The sequence below is a fragment of the Podospora anserina genome, chromosome 4 (assembly GCF_000226545.1).
Source record: "Podospora anserina S mat+ genomic DNA chromosome 4, supercontig 1".
Lineage (NCBI taxonomy): Eukaryota > Fungi > Ascomycota > Sordariomycetes > Sordariales > Podosporaceae > Podospora > Podospora anserina.
Genome location: NW_001914834.1, coordinates 346,329 through 362,292, shown reverse-complemented (window position 1 = coordinate 362,292; position 15,964 = coordinate 346,329). Strand labels below are relative to the sequence as shown.

The 15,964-nt window shown below is 54.2% G+C and overlaps 5 protein-coding genes across 5 annotated transcripts; 2 read left to right on the top strand and 3 right to left on the bottom strand.

Moving 5' to 3' along the window:
• Positions 1–278: 278 nt before the first annotated feature.
• PODANS_4_1030 (uncharacterized protein) lies at positions 279–4,677 on the top strand (the record flags this gene model as incomplete). The annotated part of the gene is made up of 3 exons (XM_001903667.1): positions 279–1,135; positions 1,466–2,488; positions 2,577–4,677. 3 exons carry the CDS (start codon positions 279–281, stop codon positions 4,675–4,677), a joined length of 3,981 nt encoding a protein of 1,326 aa, XP_001903702.1.
• Positions 4,678–7,605: 2,928 nt separating this feature from the next.
• On the top strand, positions 7,606–8,718 carry PODANS_4_1020 (uncharacterized protein; the record flags this gene model as incomplete). The annotated part of the gene is made up of 1 exon (XM_001903666.1): positions 7,606–8,718. One exon carries the CDS (start codon positions 7,606–7,608, stop codon positions 8,716–8,718), a length of 1,113 nt encoding a protein of 370 aa, XP_001903701.1.
• Positions 8,719–8,808: 90 nt separating this feature from the next.
• On the bottom strand, positions 8,809–10,187 carry PODANS_4_1010 (uncharacterized protein; the record flags this gene model as incomplete). Its single annotated transcript, XM_001903665.1, has 3 exons — positions 8,809–9,492; positions 9,563–9,821; positions 9,871–10,187. 3 exons carry the CDS (start codon positions 10,185–10,187, stop codon positions 8,809–8,811), a joined length of 1,260 nt encoding a protein of 419 aa, XP_001903700.1.
• Positions 10,188–11,368: 1,181 nt separating this feature from the next.
• Positions 11,369–12,919, bottom strand: PODANS_4_1000 (uncharacterized protein; the record flags this gene model as incomplete). The annotated part of the gene is made up of 1 exon (XM_001903664.1): positions 11,369–12,919. The coding sequence occupies one exon, from the start codon at positions 12,917–12,919 to the stop codon at positions 11,369–11,371; it is 1,551 nt and encodes a 516-aa protein (XP_001903699.1).
• An 844-nt stretch (positions 12,920–13,763) lies between these two features.
• On the bottom strand, positions 13,764–15,215 carry PODANS_4_990 (uncharacterized protein; the record flags this gene model as incomplete). Its single annotated transcript, XM_001903663.1, has 1 exon — positions 13,764–15,215. One exon carries the CDS (start codon positions 15,213–15,215, stop codon positions 13,764–13,766), a length of 1,452 nt encoding a protein of 483 aa, XP_001903698.1.
• Positions 15,216–15,964: the final 749 nt, after the last annotated feature.

Below are 15,964 nucleotides of genomic sequence, written 5' to 3'. Positions count from 1 at the left end.
CACACATCTATCTGTACAGTGCGAGTTTCAGGAGGGAGGCCTGAAGGATTTCTGCTCAACCAAGAAGAACCAAGAAGTTCGCGAAGACTGCTTCTCGACAAAATCACTCGCTTTAGGGGTCTTTTCGATCAAGCGATGCCGAGAAAGGAAAGGTGGCAGGCCGGTAAGCAAAACCCCTCCCTCGTCGTCATAGAAGACTGGTTCGATAACCCTAGTTTCCCATAATCCTCTTCGAATGTTCATTTCCATCGCTCCGTCCCGCTACCTCGGATGAAAATATGGAAGACGAAGCGGCAGACTCGCTCTCTTGGAACATCGCACTTGCTCCCACTGGCGACAGTGGGAGTCAGTTTCACACTAAAAACGACCCCAACAAGCCTCTCCAACGGCAGAACTACGTTGAACGGAAGGGCGCCGTCGACGTCCGGTGCTCCTGTGCCGATGTAGTCCACGGTTTCCTGTCACCCGACAGCGATATTCTTTGTACCCTGATAGTCCTCGACTTCCGTTTCGACTCCCGCAAACGCGCCCGACGCATCGCTTCCGTCCACATTGACCTCCGATTCAGTAGTTTGGATCCCAACAGTCCCTACCAGCCCGAGGTCAGGGCCATTTCCCCTGACGGAAACTTCACCGTTGCTCCAACAACCCAAACCGAGTCAAGCACGCTCTCGGGAAATCTGGGTATAAGCGCCACTCCTGGCCCTGCCCCAACCTTGAGCGCCGGTATCAGCATAGACAAGAGCATCACCAGGGATATGACCTACGCTGCAACCGTTGTGGGCGCAAAGTCTCTCCGGGGGCGCAATTTTGGCCAGCCAAACTCGGCTTCGTGGACACTGCTGGAGAATCCCGCGACCGAGACCGGTGTTCCCGTCGCCATGCGGGCCGCTGTCCTGCTTGAGAGGGAGGATGAAGAGCTTTTCCAGTGCTCCGTCACCATCAAGGCGCGCGCTGACTGGCGTACAACATTGGAATCTGTGTTCGGCTCTACACCACCTGACGATCCGGTCCTGTTCGATCCGACAATCGAGTCCAAGAGAACCCACTATGATGAGATGAACCTTGCGGAAGCTTTCAAGCAGCTATCGACTGTTCCCAACGTCACTTTCAGAAAAGGGCTACCTGAACAAAGGTGAGGAGGCACCCAGTGGCGAAGCCATCGTAGGGTTGCATTGGGGACTGGGACTGTATCGGCACTGTGTTCACTATGGAAAGGCGCGTTACTAGTGCTCACTCAGGGTGGGGTGTGAGTGGGGTGGGACGCCAGTCGTATCAGGACTTCCAATGATGAGGCTGGAAGCTGGGCTGCAGGAGGAGATGCGGACTGGAGGCACCCCGCTCCTCTCTGACTGGGGGGGCACCTGTGCAGACAGCTTCACTCAATCTATCATCTTTCACCTCTGTATACGTTACGGACAATCATGATGACTCTAACCACCCAAGACCTTCCACCTGCCCAGAGTGTCGAAGTTGACGACAGCGACGAGGAGTACGACGACGGACCGGCCCACAACCCCTTCCATTCATTTGCGATCATTCAAAAAGACCCAACAAAAGAAGCGTTTGACCAGATTCTCGCTGATGCTGAATCCAATAAGCTGAGATTGGGCGACAAAGCGTACAGAGAAGCCTTCAAGCAGAAGTATCAGCAGTACTTTGAAGGGCGTGTTGCACCGGAAAATCAAACACTCCTCCACCTTGTTGCCAACAGAGTGGGCCACAGAGGCCTCACCCTGCTTCTTATCAAGAACAGCCCACAGCTTCTCTCCGTGGCCGACGACAATGGCAAAACACCTCTCTGGATTGCCATCACCAGGAAAAACGAAAATGTCTTGCGCGCCATCGTGGAAAAGTTCAACGGAGATCTGGACAGCCTGCTAGCTAGAACATGCGACCACGGCAGAAACAGCATCCATGCTGCCATAATCCACAATCTCCCCGAACAACATACTTTGAATCTTATACAGAGAGCCTCCAAGGGCACTCTTTGCGCCGGAGACTATGATGGCCTGACCCCCTTGCATCTTGCCATTCAGTACGACCGCTGTTCTGCTAGCCAGCAGCGGATTGTTGAGGCTTTGCTGCAGAGAGCAGATGAATGCTTGGACCAGTTCACTACCAATCCCTCACAACTGTCTGTCTACGAATATCACTATTATACACGGGCGGATGCTGAACGAAAAACGGGCTTGCTGGCGGGCCAGGCTGGTGAGCCGAACGGGACCTCTCAATCTTCAAATCAGAACCGGGGAAAATCTCCGTCTGGCCGAGTCGGTCATCTTCCAGATAACGTACCTCACCTGTACAATGTGGAAAGTTCTCGGGGCCGCACGACAAACCATGCCCCCGGCAAGAAGGGGGGCGATGTTGAACCTCAGCGAGGACGAGAGGCGATCCGTGAACAGTCCAATGCCCCATCAACAAGAAATATGGACCCACCTCCGCCGGGACCTATCAATGGAGTTAAACGTGATGTGAACAGGGAGTGGGCAGACAGGATCATCCAGGGTATCAAACTGCATTACCTTCGGTCCACGTTCCAGACACCAGATCGTCCTCAACCGCGAGATCAGAGCCAGGCACTGCGATTTCTCCACGGGTCCAACATCCAGGGTACGTATAAGTGTATCAGAGCCATCACGACAGTACGGTGTTGTCACTGACGCTCCACCAGATTGGAACTTGTATTTTGATTACTCCAAAGCAGTTTCACCAGTTACCCGCAAGAACTTTGAACAGAGCTTCGCTCATATGCGTTTTGACAGCGTCCTAAGATATGTCGCCTTCAACAAGATCGAGCTGGACAGCCCCGGAAACAACACCAGCAAACTCCACGCCAAACGTCTTGCACAGCAGCCAAGGCCTGGCCGCGGCCGGGTGGACCTCGTCTTCTTTTTCAACTGGCTTCGGGAGAAGTCTGTCAAGCATATCCTCAAGGTCGTGGTCGACGATTGGCCCGAAAGACCTCACAGTGACAAGGCCATAGAAGACTCCCTGAAGCACTTTGAGATTGAGAGTCTCGAGTGGCGGAAATCGGACATCTGTCCCGAAACACTTTTTGTCGCCTGTCAACATGTCCGCCATCTGCACTTGTGGTGGAGTGGAAACAGGGCTGTCCTGCGGGCATGGAGCGAACCGGATGGGTTGGTGAGGCTTGAGAAACTCAAGACTATCCACTTGTTGTGGAATTCCGCGGAAGTCCTAGAGCCAGCTGACCGCATCCAATCTTATGTGGAGGACTTCAAGCGCCGGTTACGAAAAGCCGTCCGGAATTATGAGCTGGAGAAGCAGGGTATCACCGCTGCTGCTCGACCGCAGAATGACAAGGCTGTTCCCGTTCCTGGGATTCGTCGGACTGTTACCGGAGACCGTCCCTCCATGGATGGGCCTGTTCGGACAATCACTGTTGAAACCATCGAGGAGAACTTTTCGCGGGGGGACAGTGGCTCATCTTCCGGCACCCGCGCTAAGCCCATGCGTGTAGCAAACCAGAGGAATCTGTCTGCCCACAAGTGGCTCAACTGCATGGACGCCTTTGCCGATGGGATCCAAGGTGTCGAGGTGCCTCCAACTCAGCACAAGCTACTGCTAAAAGACATCACTGTTGCTCTGATTGATGATGGAGTTAATATCGATACTTCCTCTATCGGGGGTAAAGTCATTGGCGGAGCAACCTTTGACCGTGGCGAACCAGATGAGAACGGCCCAAGCCCCTATTTTATCTCTGCCAGCGGCCACGGCACCGTCATGGCGGATATGATTTGCCGAGTTTGTCCAACCGCCAAACTCTACGTCTTCAAGCTGGAAACACACCTCTCCCCGGACTCCCTAGTCGATGGGCAGACTCACAACCAGATCGTAGCCAGAAGCGCCACCCAGGTATGCCACCCCCCGTATGCGCTCCCTCTTCTTTCCGCTCAAATCCTAACCCCCGTGCAGTCTGTCGACGCCGCCGTCGCCCGCGGGGTAGATATAATCTCCATTTCCTGGACTGTGAAAAAGCCCAAAGAACGCGAGCGCGACGCCGACCTCAAAGACCTCGGAGACGCCATCAAACGCGCTCTCGACGCCGGCATCCTCGTCTTCTGCGCGGCAGGCGACGCAGGGAACTTCTCTGACGAGGAGTACCCTTACGAGTTTGATCGTAGCCGCATCATCAGAATTGGTGCCGCTACCGACGATGGCAGACCCTGGGAGAGGTCGGGTGACACCCACAATTTGAACTTTATCTTTCCGGGGTGTTCGGTTGTTTCACGGCATGAGACGATTAATAGTAGTATACCGAGTCATTTCCAGGAGAACACGGGGAGCTCGGTTGCTACGGCTTTGGCGGCGGGGTTGGCGGCGCTGGTGTTGCATGTTGTTAGGTTGGCTGCGATATTTGGGGAGAATGAGAGGGAGAGGGTGAAGAGTGGTGGTGGGGGTACGGCGGTGAATGGGGTTGGGTCAGGGGCGGCAGGGCCGGTGGTGGAGGCGGGGAGATTGGTGAGTTTGAAGGATCATAGGAACATGAAGTTGGTTTTTCAGAAGATGGGGGTGGATAGGGAGATTGGGAAGTTTATTGAGGTGTGGGAGTATTTTGAGGGGCCGACGGAGGGGTTGAGGATGGGGGGAAAGGCGCCGGAGGTGGTGACGGGGTTGGCGGTGAGGTTTGTTTCTTCGATGAAGCTTTGATGGGTGCGCTTTTGAAGATCTACATGATGGGCTGTGAAGAGAACTGCAGCAACAAACCAGCAGATGTGATACATACTCTTGAGGCGGTCAGGGGAGCGCATGAGCTCGCCAGGTTCATCAACGCTCACCATAACCATACCAGCATCACTATAATCAGAATATCCAGCTTGTCTGACTCCCTGGGAAGTGTCCATCCGCCATACCTCTGTATTACCAACACCTCAGCCCCTCGTTGACGTTTCCTGTGTTAAGAGACACGGGGGCAATGATGCTTCGCCGTCAGAGGTACTCAAGGCTGTCCGTTTCGCCCCGGTCAACCCTGAAAGCTTAGAAGTGCTCAGTTTGGAGTTGCTTGAAGCCCTGTACTGGAACTTTCCGAAAATAAACCAGCTGGGGTACCTCGACTACGAGCCCTCCTGATGACCTCACTGCGTCCTTTGGCTTGATACAAGATGCCTTGGCTATATTGCACAATAAAGGCAAGACAGATGCATGTTGTGCTTTTGTGAGGAACAGTGGGGCCATCTCAGGCGAAGATTTCACCAAAGAACCGTGGACAGGCTTACACTTGGCAGCACACTTTGGGATTACCAACGCTGTCAGACTGATGTTTAACCAACCCAGCTTCAACCAGGAAATCATTGATAATCGGGCACCTCCTTGGTGGGCAACAGCCAACGAACCCGACCCTGCTCTCAAGGGATGCCATGGCTCCAACCCCAGGCCGCTAAAGCTTGCTGCAAAGAGAGGGCATGAAGCTGTCGTGCGGATACTTCTGGAAAAGGGTGCAGAGGCTAAAAGAAAAGATGGCTCGGGACATACTGCATTACATCACGCTGCGAGAAAAGGACATCTTGATGTAGCCCGGGCACTGTTAGACTGCCATCCAGGCTGTGCCACCATCAATGCTTTGACCGAGGAGGTATATAGCCAAGCTTGGAACATACCTCCTGACCCGTACCTACATGCCTCTCGCTCACTATTGCATAGATGGTCGGAGGATGTAGAGCCAGTGTATGAGTATCAAGGTCAAAGCACAACAAAACGGACGGCTCTTCACCTGGCGATTGAAGGACGGTATGAAGCCTTAGCAACACTACTTCTGCTACGCAGAGCGAGCACAGGGCAGCAACGAACTACCGAAACCCATATCCACAACTGTTTCATCAAATACGGAAGCGAGATGAGGGACAAGATGAGCATGGAACCAAGGACAGGGTGGATGGTGGGTAACAAGCACCCCCCGCCATATAGAGTATCCCACGCGACAACGTTGGAACTGGCAAGATATTATGGATTGAAAAAGGCGGTGTTCATGCTGGAGCAGGGCTACACTGATGAGGACGCGATAACCCATGGGCCAGTGAGCGTCTGAATCCCGATGTGTTGGTAGATAAGTGACAGAGACAAAGTCAGCAAGCGGTCAGGGAAAGATGCGGCGATTGCAGCGTGGGTGGCGCCCAGCGATCAGATAAGAGCTGGATGCTACTTCACCTTCAGTGACAAAGGATATCTCTGGGTACCTTACCTAACTGAACGTGCATACATCGCGTATTTAGGTTGTACCGGAGTGGAAGTTATGCTGGTTAGTGTAGATGGGTAGGTAGGTTTTAATCGGCATGAAATAACATTACTATCTAGGTAACCACAGGTCATTGTAAATACAATCCATCATGTTTTGGGCTTTTGGGACCGTAATCATGGTGTAACCGGCCCCCTGAGGGCTGCGTCATCTTTACGACGACTTTCTTGAATGCAAGAAGGATAGACCTGTGTGTTGATGGAGCTGAGATAGGTGCCTAAGTTAGAGAACATGAGATACTTAGCTAATATAGTGCACGAGGAAACTCAAAAGCCTGCTAGCGGGTTGGCTTGCCCTTGGTGGATGCTTTTACAGCCGATGTTCTGTGCTAAGGTTTGAGGGCGCGATAACATCTTTTTGCAAGGACACTCTGTTCGACGTGGGGGCAGCTTTATTTATGGAAACTGTCATTGGTCTAGTATATAAATGCTACCCAAAGCTTGTATTTGTTCGTCATTAATGTCTTGGTAAATAGGTGGTGGGCAAACGTGGGATGTGTAGAGTGTCCCCCGCCGTCCTTATCAAGAGGTGACGACGGTTCAATATATTTGCAAGAAAATTCCGTCTTGGTGCTCTTGGTGCGCATAGGTGCAACGCCGTTCTCACCCTGGAGTGTTGGCGTGGTGATTAATGGTGATGATGGCGTCGTCTTGGGCTCTCGATCAAGCAGCCCAATTCCTCCAACCAGCATCATCACCACCACCAACAGTGCATCCCGCACCCATCATCAATATATCCGGAACATCAACGCGAGTCTGTGTGGGGCAGAAGCCTTGGTAGCTACAGCAAACAGCAAGATTCTTCAAGTTTCCAACCACGGAGGAAAATTCCGAGCGTATCACGGGGATGAAAAGGGGGCGGTCTATATGTACATACAAGCCGTCCACGCCACCCTTAGTTACCACGAACGGGCCGACTGACCATGCGGAAGGCTACCTCCACATCTACCCCAGGTTTTCTTTTGCACCTGGACCGGGTTTTGGGTGTGCCGCTTGGACGGTGCCAAGGCGATCGAGTTCGCTTCCGTCGTGGAGGATACCTCCGTTTCCTATTTGAGCAATTGCGAGAATCGGTTCCCGGAATACTGAGCCGCTAGGCTGCCCCGCGGACAATGCAACGAAATTACACACTTGACACACCTCGATGCAAGGCCAGACCGGAATGACATCGGACGAGATGTATAAAAGAAGAGTTGACTCCCGAGGGGTCAAGAAAGTACTGTCTTGTCTCTGCAACCTACAAGCGCCACCGCCTGTTCTTGTCATTTGCTTGTTTCTTTCTGAGCATCTCCCAAAGCTTGTTTGTTCGGTTTCAGTCATCCCCAAGATTCTCCACACACATACACAATGAAGGCCTTCACTCTCGTCTCCCTGGCTGCGTCCGTCAGCGCCCACTCCATCTTCCAAAAGGTGTCGGTTAACGGCGTCGACCAAGGCCAGCTCAAGGGCGTCCGCGCTCCCTACAGCAACTTCCCCATCGAGAACGTCAACCACCCCGACTTTGCCTGCAACACCAACATCCAGCTGCGGGATAACACCGTGATCAAGGTCCCAGCCGGCGCCAGAGTCGGTGCCTGGTGGGGGCATGAGATTGGTGGTGCCGCCGGGCCCAACGACCCGGATCACCCCATCGCCGCCTCCCACAAGGGTCCCATCCAGGTCTACCTCGCCAAGGTCAACAATGCTGCCAACGCCGGCACGTCCGGCCTCCAGTGGTTCAAGGTCGCCGAGCAAGGCCTCAACAACGGCGTCTGGGCTGTCGACAACATGATCTCCAACGGCGGCTGGCACTACTTCGACATGCCCAGCTGCGTCGCCCCCGGCCACTACCTCATGCGCGTCGAGCTGCTCGCCCTTCACTCCGCCAGCGTCCGCGGTGCCGCCCAGTTCTACATGGAGTGCGCCCAGATCGAGATTACTGGGTCTGGCACCAACACCGGCTCCAACTTTGTCAGCTTCCCCGGTGCTTACACCGCGGACCACCCCGGCATCTTGGTCTCCATCTATGACCTCCAGGGCCGCCCTACCAACGGCGGCCGTCCTTACACCATCCCCGGCCCTGCTCCTCTCACCTGCTCCGGTGGCTCCAACCCCAACCCCCAGCCTCAGCCCACTTCTGCTGCTCCTAACCCCCAGCCTACTGGTGGAAACGGTGGTGGTGCCGGTGCTCCTCTTTATGGCCAGTGCGGTGGTCAGGGGTATACCGGCCCTACCACCTGTGCTCAGGGTACTTGCGTGGCTTCCAACCAGTGGTACAGTATGTTGTCCCCCTTATCCTTCTTTGCCTCACACATGCTGACGTGTCTTTCCTCCAGGCCAGTGCCTCCCATAAATGTCTCAATGCGACTCGGAAAAGGGCACGAGCATGAGCGACGTCGGATTAATACCAACAAACATCTTATTTTCACCTGTATATACTTTAGCATTTTGCCACCTGACATACCAGGCGGTAGTACATAACCATTATTACCAACCCCAACAGTCTCTATTCTCTTCGCCGTGACCTGTCCCGTCCAACGCAGCCCAGTCTCCTTACTTAACCTTCCAAACTCAACGAAACCCAACCCCCTTCCAAAACCTGCACCTCCCCCCCCGTCCCCCCTCCCAGCCCTCCCCATCCACCACCGCCCAGGTATTCACCCTTTCCCTCCCCCCTTCTGCAACAGTAACGTTCAGATTCAACAACGAGTCCCTCCCCCCCGCCTTCCATACCCCCTCCCTCACCGCTTCCGCCACCGCCCCCTCCCCTTGCCCATCCAGAGTCGGCACCCCCCTAGTCACAAACCGTCCCCAAACCCCCTGAAACCCCCGTCTAAACTCTTCATCCATCACCGTCCCACTCCTCCCAATCTTGGAGTCCTGCAGCAAAGGCCCGTTGTCACTCCCATGAAACCCTGCCCCTGGAGGGGAGAACTGATACTGCCACCCTTTCTCCCCGTACGCTTCCACCAGCCAGTACGCCGTGCAGACAAATGTTGTTTCTGCATACAAATTATTCGCTGCCTGCTGCCAGCCCTTCCCAACTGCTGACATCTCAGTCGCAAAAGGGGGGTTGAGGCCGTCGGTTTCGAAGAGGGGAGTGTCGGCGGGGAGAGGGGAGGGGGTGTAGAGGGAGAGAATGGAGGAGATGTTCTCGGGGGACAGGAAAGGGTAGTTGAGGGTGACAAAGGAGAGAAAGGTGGATTGGGAGGTGATGTTTTGGGGGGTGAAGTAGTAGCCCTCGTTTGAGTTGCTCTGTACACACAGAGTGGTTAGCATTGTTTTGGGAGAGGGGCAAAGGGGGGAAGCGGGGGGGGGGGCTTACACCAGCGAGGAAGGCCTCCCCGTTGACTTTGCCTGCAGGGAGCTGCTCGGTGGGGGAGGAAAAGATGAGTTTGTTATCGGTCACGGGGATGAAAGCCCACTGGTTGAACCGGGCAGAGTAGCTTGTTGCTGAGGAGGCGTTTTGCAGGAGCAACGTGTCAGCGTTTCGGAGGCAGGAGAAGACAGAGGTGGCGTTAAGGCAGTTGGTGCGACGGGCGAGTTGGCGGTAGTATTCTGTTGGCAGGCCATCGTCGAAATTGCTGTGGCACCTCAGCACAAAATCATGACGCAAGTAAAAGGGAAACGTACGGTTGAGTAGGCAAATACGGACTGCTCGCGATTCCGCGTCTGAACAACGAGTTCCCCTCTGTTCCGTTGTTTGCCATCGCAAGCAACATCACTGATCCACCGCCTGCCGACCCACCCGAGACTGTGACCTGGTCTGGGTCGCCGCCAAACCGATCAATGTACTTCTGCACCCATTGCAAGGCAAACCGCTGGTCGTGCAGAGCAGCGTTGGGAACCCCCCCGTTCTCTACTACTTCTGCCGACGAAAGAAACCCAAAAGCTCCAAGGCGGTATTGGATCACAACGCTGACGAAGCCGTTGTTGACGGTCTGGGCCATGTGGGAGAAGTCAAAGCTAGCAGCGGACCCGAGCCCATAGCCGCCGCCATCTGCAAGAGTTAATACCTATGTGGTCTTTGGACTGGGGCTGGTGGAAGACGTACGAATCCATACCAAAACAGGCAGCTTCTTCGCCCTGACCGGGGCAAAGACGTTGAGAAAGAGGCAGTCCTCATCACCCAGTACGTCCTGTGTGAAGTTGACCGCGGCAGGTCTGACAAATCCATGTCAGTATCTTGACGACTAGAATAGAAGACTCAGGTTACCCTGGCGCAGCACCGGACTGAGGACATCTCGGTGGATTGTTGACTGCCTTGGTTACGGAAGCCCTGTCAACCTCAGGTGCATCGGGAAGTTGCCATCGTTTCGGCGGAGCGGCAAAACGGATGCTAGATCGTCAATATCAGCCAGCGTCTCGTGGAATTCGATGTTGAGTGTGGAAGCCTACCCTCGGAAAACATTGGTGTTGAAAGTTGAGTTGTGATACCCTTCGTAAACCGCATAGTCCAAGTCCACAATAGGAACATGAAGCTTCACCCTTGCTGCAATCACCCCCTGGCCAGCGGTCAAAGCCCACCAGGCCAAAATCGTTGAGCTTTTCATTCTGTTGAATGTCGAGGTGAATGCCGTTGCGGAGTGGTAACCAAAATGAACAAGCATTTCTCAGCCTCGAGGAGGGGGCAGGTCTTGGGATATATCCCCGCGCTGCAGATAACCGGGTAGCCGGCGCATGACGGCTATTGTTCTCAAATCCCCTCGTGGTAGCCGGGGGTGAATGTGCAGGATGCCCTCGCAGGTTGGTAATATCGAGCTCGTCCTTGCCGGCCCAATCAGAGGCCCTCACCATTTTCTCACCGCCGAGAAACCGAGACCTGTGATCCTGTAGAGGTAGTATTCCCAGCACACGGCAATCGTATCAAAAGGCTCATCACCACACCAAAAGCACAATTCAGGGTCTAGGGTCTTGACGAATTCAGCGACAAATCAAGTAGCCTATGAGGTTTGTTAATACTGTCATTAAACATTACTGTCCGCTTTTCTTTTCCTCCGCTTCCCGTTTCCAAGACAAAATCAAACGCATGACGTGCCTCCTCAATAGCGACTACTGCCTCAATCGAATGTGAACCGGCATGTGGTCCTTGACGTGAGGCGGCGACTCCCCCCCAGCATGATAACACCTGTCACCCCATATCATGGACGTCTTCTTTCCCTTGAGGGCCCTGTTTGGTTGATTTCATGTTAGTTACCTTGTCAAGACTCGATGGGTAGAATTCGCACCTCTTAGCATCCCACTCATCCCAAGCAGCCTTCACATCCAACCTCCGCAACACCAGCACCAGCGCCATCTTGATCTCCACCATCGCCAGATGCTGCCCGATGCAGTTCCTCGGCCCGAGCTCGAAGAACCTCCAGCCGTTCTTTGGTGGGTGCATAGGATCGTTCTCGTCCGTGATCAGGAATCTCTCTGGTATGAACTCATGTACCCTTGGCCACTGCTCCGGGTCTCTGTGCAGCGCAAAGGTGTTGTCCCATACCACCCACCCTTCCCCGCAAGGGAATTTCACCCCATCATATCCACTCCCGGCTGGCCCTGTGAGATAGAAACCGGGCTCGCCCCTCCGCATGGTGCCGACGTTGGTATGTACTCTCATGGCCTCTTTCATGACAGCGTTGGTGTAAGTGAGCGCGTTGATCAACTCTGGCTTCGCGCGCAGCACGCTGGCGGCAGCATTCGGGTCGGGCCCAAGAACCGCGTCGTGCTCAGCCCTGACCTTTTCCAAAACCTCGGGATGTTTCGATAGCAAGTGGAGAACCCAGCAAATAGCGCTCGCAGTCGTGTCGTGTCCAGCAAAGATGAACATGCCGACTTGCCCAACTGCCAATTCCAAGAAATCCCGGTCCGATGTGTTGACCAACCCTGCGTCGCGATCTTCCATGACTCCTTGTATCAGGGCGTCCACGACGGTGTCGGCAACCTTGGCTCGGGGCTTATCGTCGGCGGTCAACTCGCCCAGTCGCTGGTGCAGGACGGGGCCCAATCCTGCCATCAAAGTCCGGTAATTCTTCCACAACTTGAACTTCCTCCAAGGGCTGTGTTCGACCAGAAAGTTGCCGATGTGGTGAAAAAAGACAAATCTCCGAATCGTGTCCATGACGGCATCTTCGAGGGCTGGCTGGACATGGGCCAGTCTGGCATGGACTTGCTTGCCGAAGAAGAAGCGAAAGATCATATCCATCGCCAGCTTCGTCGTCTGCAACTCCATCTGGAAGACCGGGCCCCACTCGCCATTCCTCCCAGCTTTGGCTTCGAGCTTGTCGTAAAACTTCTCCACTTCGTCCAGCATGTCGGGGATGCGGTTCGTGATGTTCTGGATCGAGAACCCTACATTCAGCCTCTTCCGCCAGACTTTCCACTCGTTTCCGTCCATGGTTGAGAGGTCCTTGTTCTTTGTCAGGGGTCGGAGGATCTTGTTTTGCTCGTGAGCCTTGGGGAGGGAGTGGTCTTGGGTGAATTGGACCGCGATGGGCAGCAGGAGGGGCAACAAGAATGGCTGGGCAAAGGGCCACATGTCGAGGTAGAGGACCGGTGGTCGGTTGTCGCATTGAGGGAAGAGTTCGCGCCAGTTTTCGAGTATGAGAATCGGGAGGTAATTGCCGTGGGCGTCCGAGGGCAGGTCCTTGAGGAGTCTGCCGACGATTTCGAGATGGCCAAGTATCCATGAATGTTGCATAATTGGCTGTGAGTTGTCGGTCAGTGTCGTGGCCTTTCTTGGAGGGGCCGACTTGGAGTACTCACTATACCTTGCTTTTCGAGATCCTTGAATGTCTTTCTCACCTGATAGCCTCGGAAGAGATAGTGGGCGATAACCGATCCCAGCAAGAAGGCAATGGCGAGCGCGGCATGGCGGGCGCCGAGGCCCGCGTCGTTGATTGCGGCCAGCAACGCCATGGTGATGATGAGGGAAGGAAAGGAAAAACCAGCAAAGGAAGCGAGAGAAAATGGTCTTTCTTATGAAAATGCGAGAGTCGGAATTCACTCCGTCAGCAACTGAACTTGGGATGAAGCCCCTGCTCCAACGGCGCAGTGCCCCACCAAAAGGCAGCCAATGAGAGGCGGGTGCTTGATTCAGCTGCAACTAATCTGAAGAGCAATATAATAGTGTATCTGATGAATGCGACTCACTTGTGTTGGAGAATGGACTGTCGGGGAATTGAGTGCTTTGGGTGAGGCATCTCCTTGATACGCTTGTAAATCCCGTGGATCTGGTCCGGAAACCGAGTCCGTCCGCTTCTAACCGTGCTGTCCATCGTGTGGGGGTCACCCGCGACCCGGAACTGATCAAATGGTGACCTCTGACGAAGGGCCACTGTCCAGATCTTCACCCGACGGGAATATCGACGTCAATTTGAGCCATCGGGACAGATGCCCTGTGATGGCGTTTTTCAAGGCAAATATATCAGACAAAAAAATATGACATTGGCGCTTGGGTCATTATGAGCAATCAACGCCGCTCGGGATTTCATTCATGATCCATCACTGTGAAAACAATCCATCCACCATCCTTCATAATTTATTTATGCTGTCCGATACCGATTGGCACTATCCCTCCTGCTGACACGCTCGTAGTCTTCCCCATACTCCTCCGGATATACCACCCTACTTGCCGAGTGTGGTCTCCTGCTGCGTCTCGAATGAGACTCGGGAGAGTGACTGATCACTATCGGTCTTCGATTGTCATACACCACCGGGGAGACCAGCGTGCCGCTGCCGGTGCGAGAGGTTGACGGCCGTCTTGGGACAACGACAATATTCACATTTGACCCCGGTGGTATTGTTGTCGAGAATCCTGTATCGCCATTCACCGTCACGTAATGGTTCTGAGGGCTGTCTTCTCCAAAGTAGCTCCTTCGTGATGATCTGGCGGCAATGACTTGGTTCGGAGTGCAGCGTGCTCCGCCACTTCCTCCGCCGCCGCCGCCGCCGCCAGATCCTATGCTGGCTGGCCTCGAGGCAGTGGAGCTCGGTGATCTGCTCGGTGACGCCGGTGCCGGTATTGGATCTAGTTGTTGTTCTGGTGCCGGTATTACGGTGCCATTCGGTGAGAACACAAAGGCAGGAGAGATGTCGGCTGCCTGAATGGTGTTGTGACGTCTCTTGCTGCTGTTTGACAGCACGTCCTCAACAAGAGCTGGGAATAGCACTATCTGCGAGGCTTCTCTTTGTTGTTCCTTGCGATGCGAGCACCAGCGAAAGGTCCAGGTGGAGGGGTGGCAGAATAGTTTCTCTCCAATGCCGATGGCGTGGAGGGCGATGGTCCTGATGCTCCCCTTCCAATCTTGGTCTGCGTTGTTCGTTCCTTGTTCGGCTCGCTCCGGGTTGGCAATATCCGAATGTCGCTTGAAGAGCCCAAGGAAGTTGACGAGAACGTCCACACATGGAATCTCCCCGGCGAGATCCGCTCTTGAGTGCTTCGAGTCTGGGGCCAGGAAAAAGGCGGTGATCATACGCCAGTGGGCGATAGCAGCCTCTTCTTCTGGACTTCGTTCAGGCCGCAGTGTCTTGAAGCGGCTCATGAGCTCCACAACCTGTCTGTCGAGAGATGTCATCTCAGGGCTTCCATTCTGAAAGTCGATACTCGCAAGCACTGCCCGGGCAATACATATTCGCAACCCAAGCTTCCTGTGCCTCGGAACGTAAAGTAATTCTGTGAGGTTATCGACGTCCTTGGTGCTCTCAACGATTCCTGAAACCAGCAGGACTTCTTGTATCTTTTCGCGAGGGGCAATGTTGTCGATGCTGGCGATGTTGGTGTAAAACGTTTGAACATGTGAATCGATGAGATTGTTGAGCTGCAGCCACGGGCGTCTGATGGAACTTTCATCAGGTGGTTGTAGCAGGAAGTCGGTGTCAAGTTTGGGGATGCTGTTTGTCCTTGGTGGATATGGATGTCCTGGCGCTGGAGGTGGTGGCATAGCAGTAGTGCTGGCTTCTTGAATTGAATCTTGCTTCGACTGCTTATTCCCCATTGTCACTCGGGCGGTATCGACACTGTAGAAGGTATGAATGACTCAGTTGCTTGCAAATTCTTGAAGACAGAGTTCGTGGGGACGGTGCCAAAGCCTTGTCTATCTTTCGGTATGATGAATATGAAGAATGGTCAAGGAAACAAGAAGGATCCGGGACGGAAATTCGGTGTGGTTGTCAGGGGACAATGACGTGGAATGCAGGCGCTTGTCACCTACAAAGCCTTCAAGAGGCGGGTGACACAGTGCCGTGCAAGCCTGAAGAGGCGCAGCTTGCTGCAGGTGGATGCATGCATACTAGGTAGGCAAACACGGCACGCGATATTCATGCCCCCTCCGATGAGCATCCCAAACCGCCCACACCATCAAGATCCATAAGGCGACCGTGGTGCCGTGGTGTGATTCTGGCAAATAGGCTGGGTTCGCGGGGCACCTTCAGAGGCAGCCCCGAGTTCTCCTTCGGGGCTGGATCCGGTCGATTAATGCAATATTGTCGGGGGCGGTGCTGCGAGTTTGTGCCGCAACCGTAGCCTTGCGGCTGGTGATTTGCTACTTGTAATTCCATGGAACCTTTGTGCTTTTTCCCATTCATGCTGGGTTAAATCCAGACTCCTCTCACCTCATCGTCCAGAGCAGTCGTCACTGACACCATCACACGGGCCCTCCTTGAGTGTACCAATTTCGACCCGATTATTTCTCATATCGGGCCTCTCGCTTGTTGTTTAGCAAACACTGTGCAGAGTGAGGCGTGT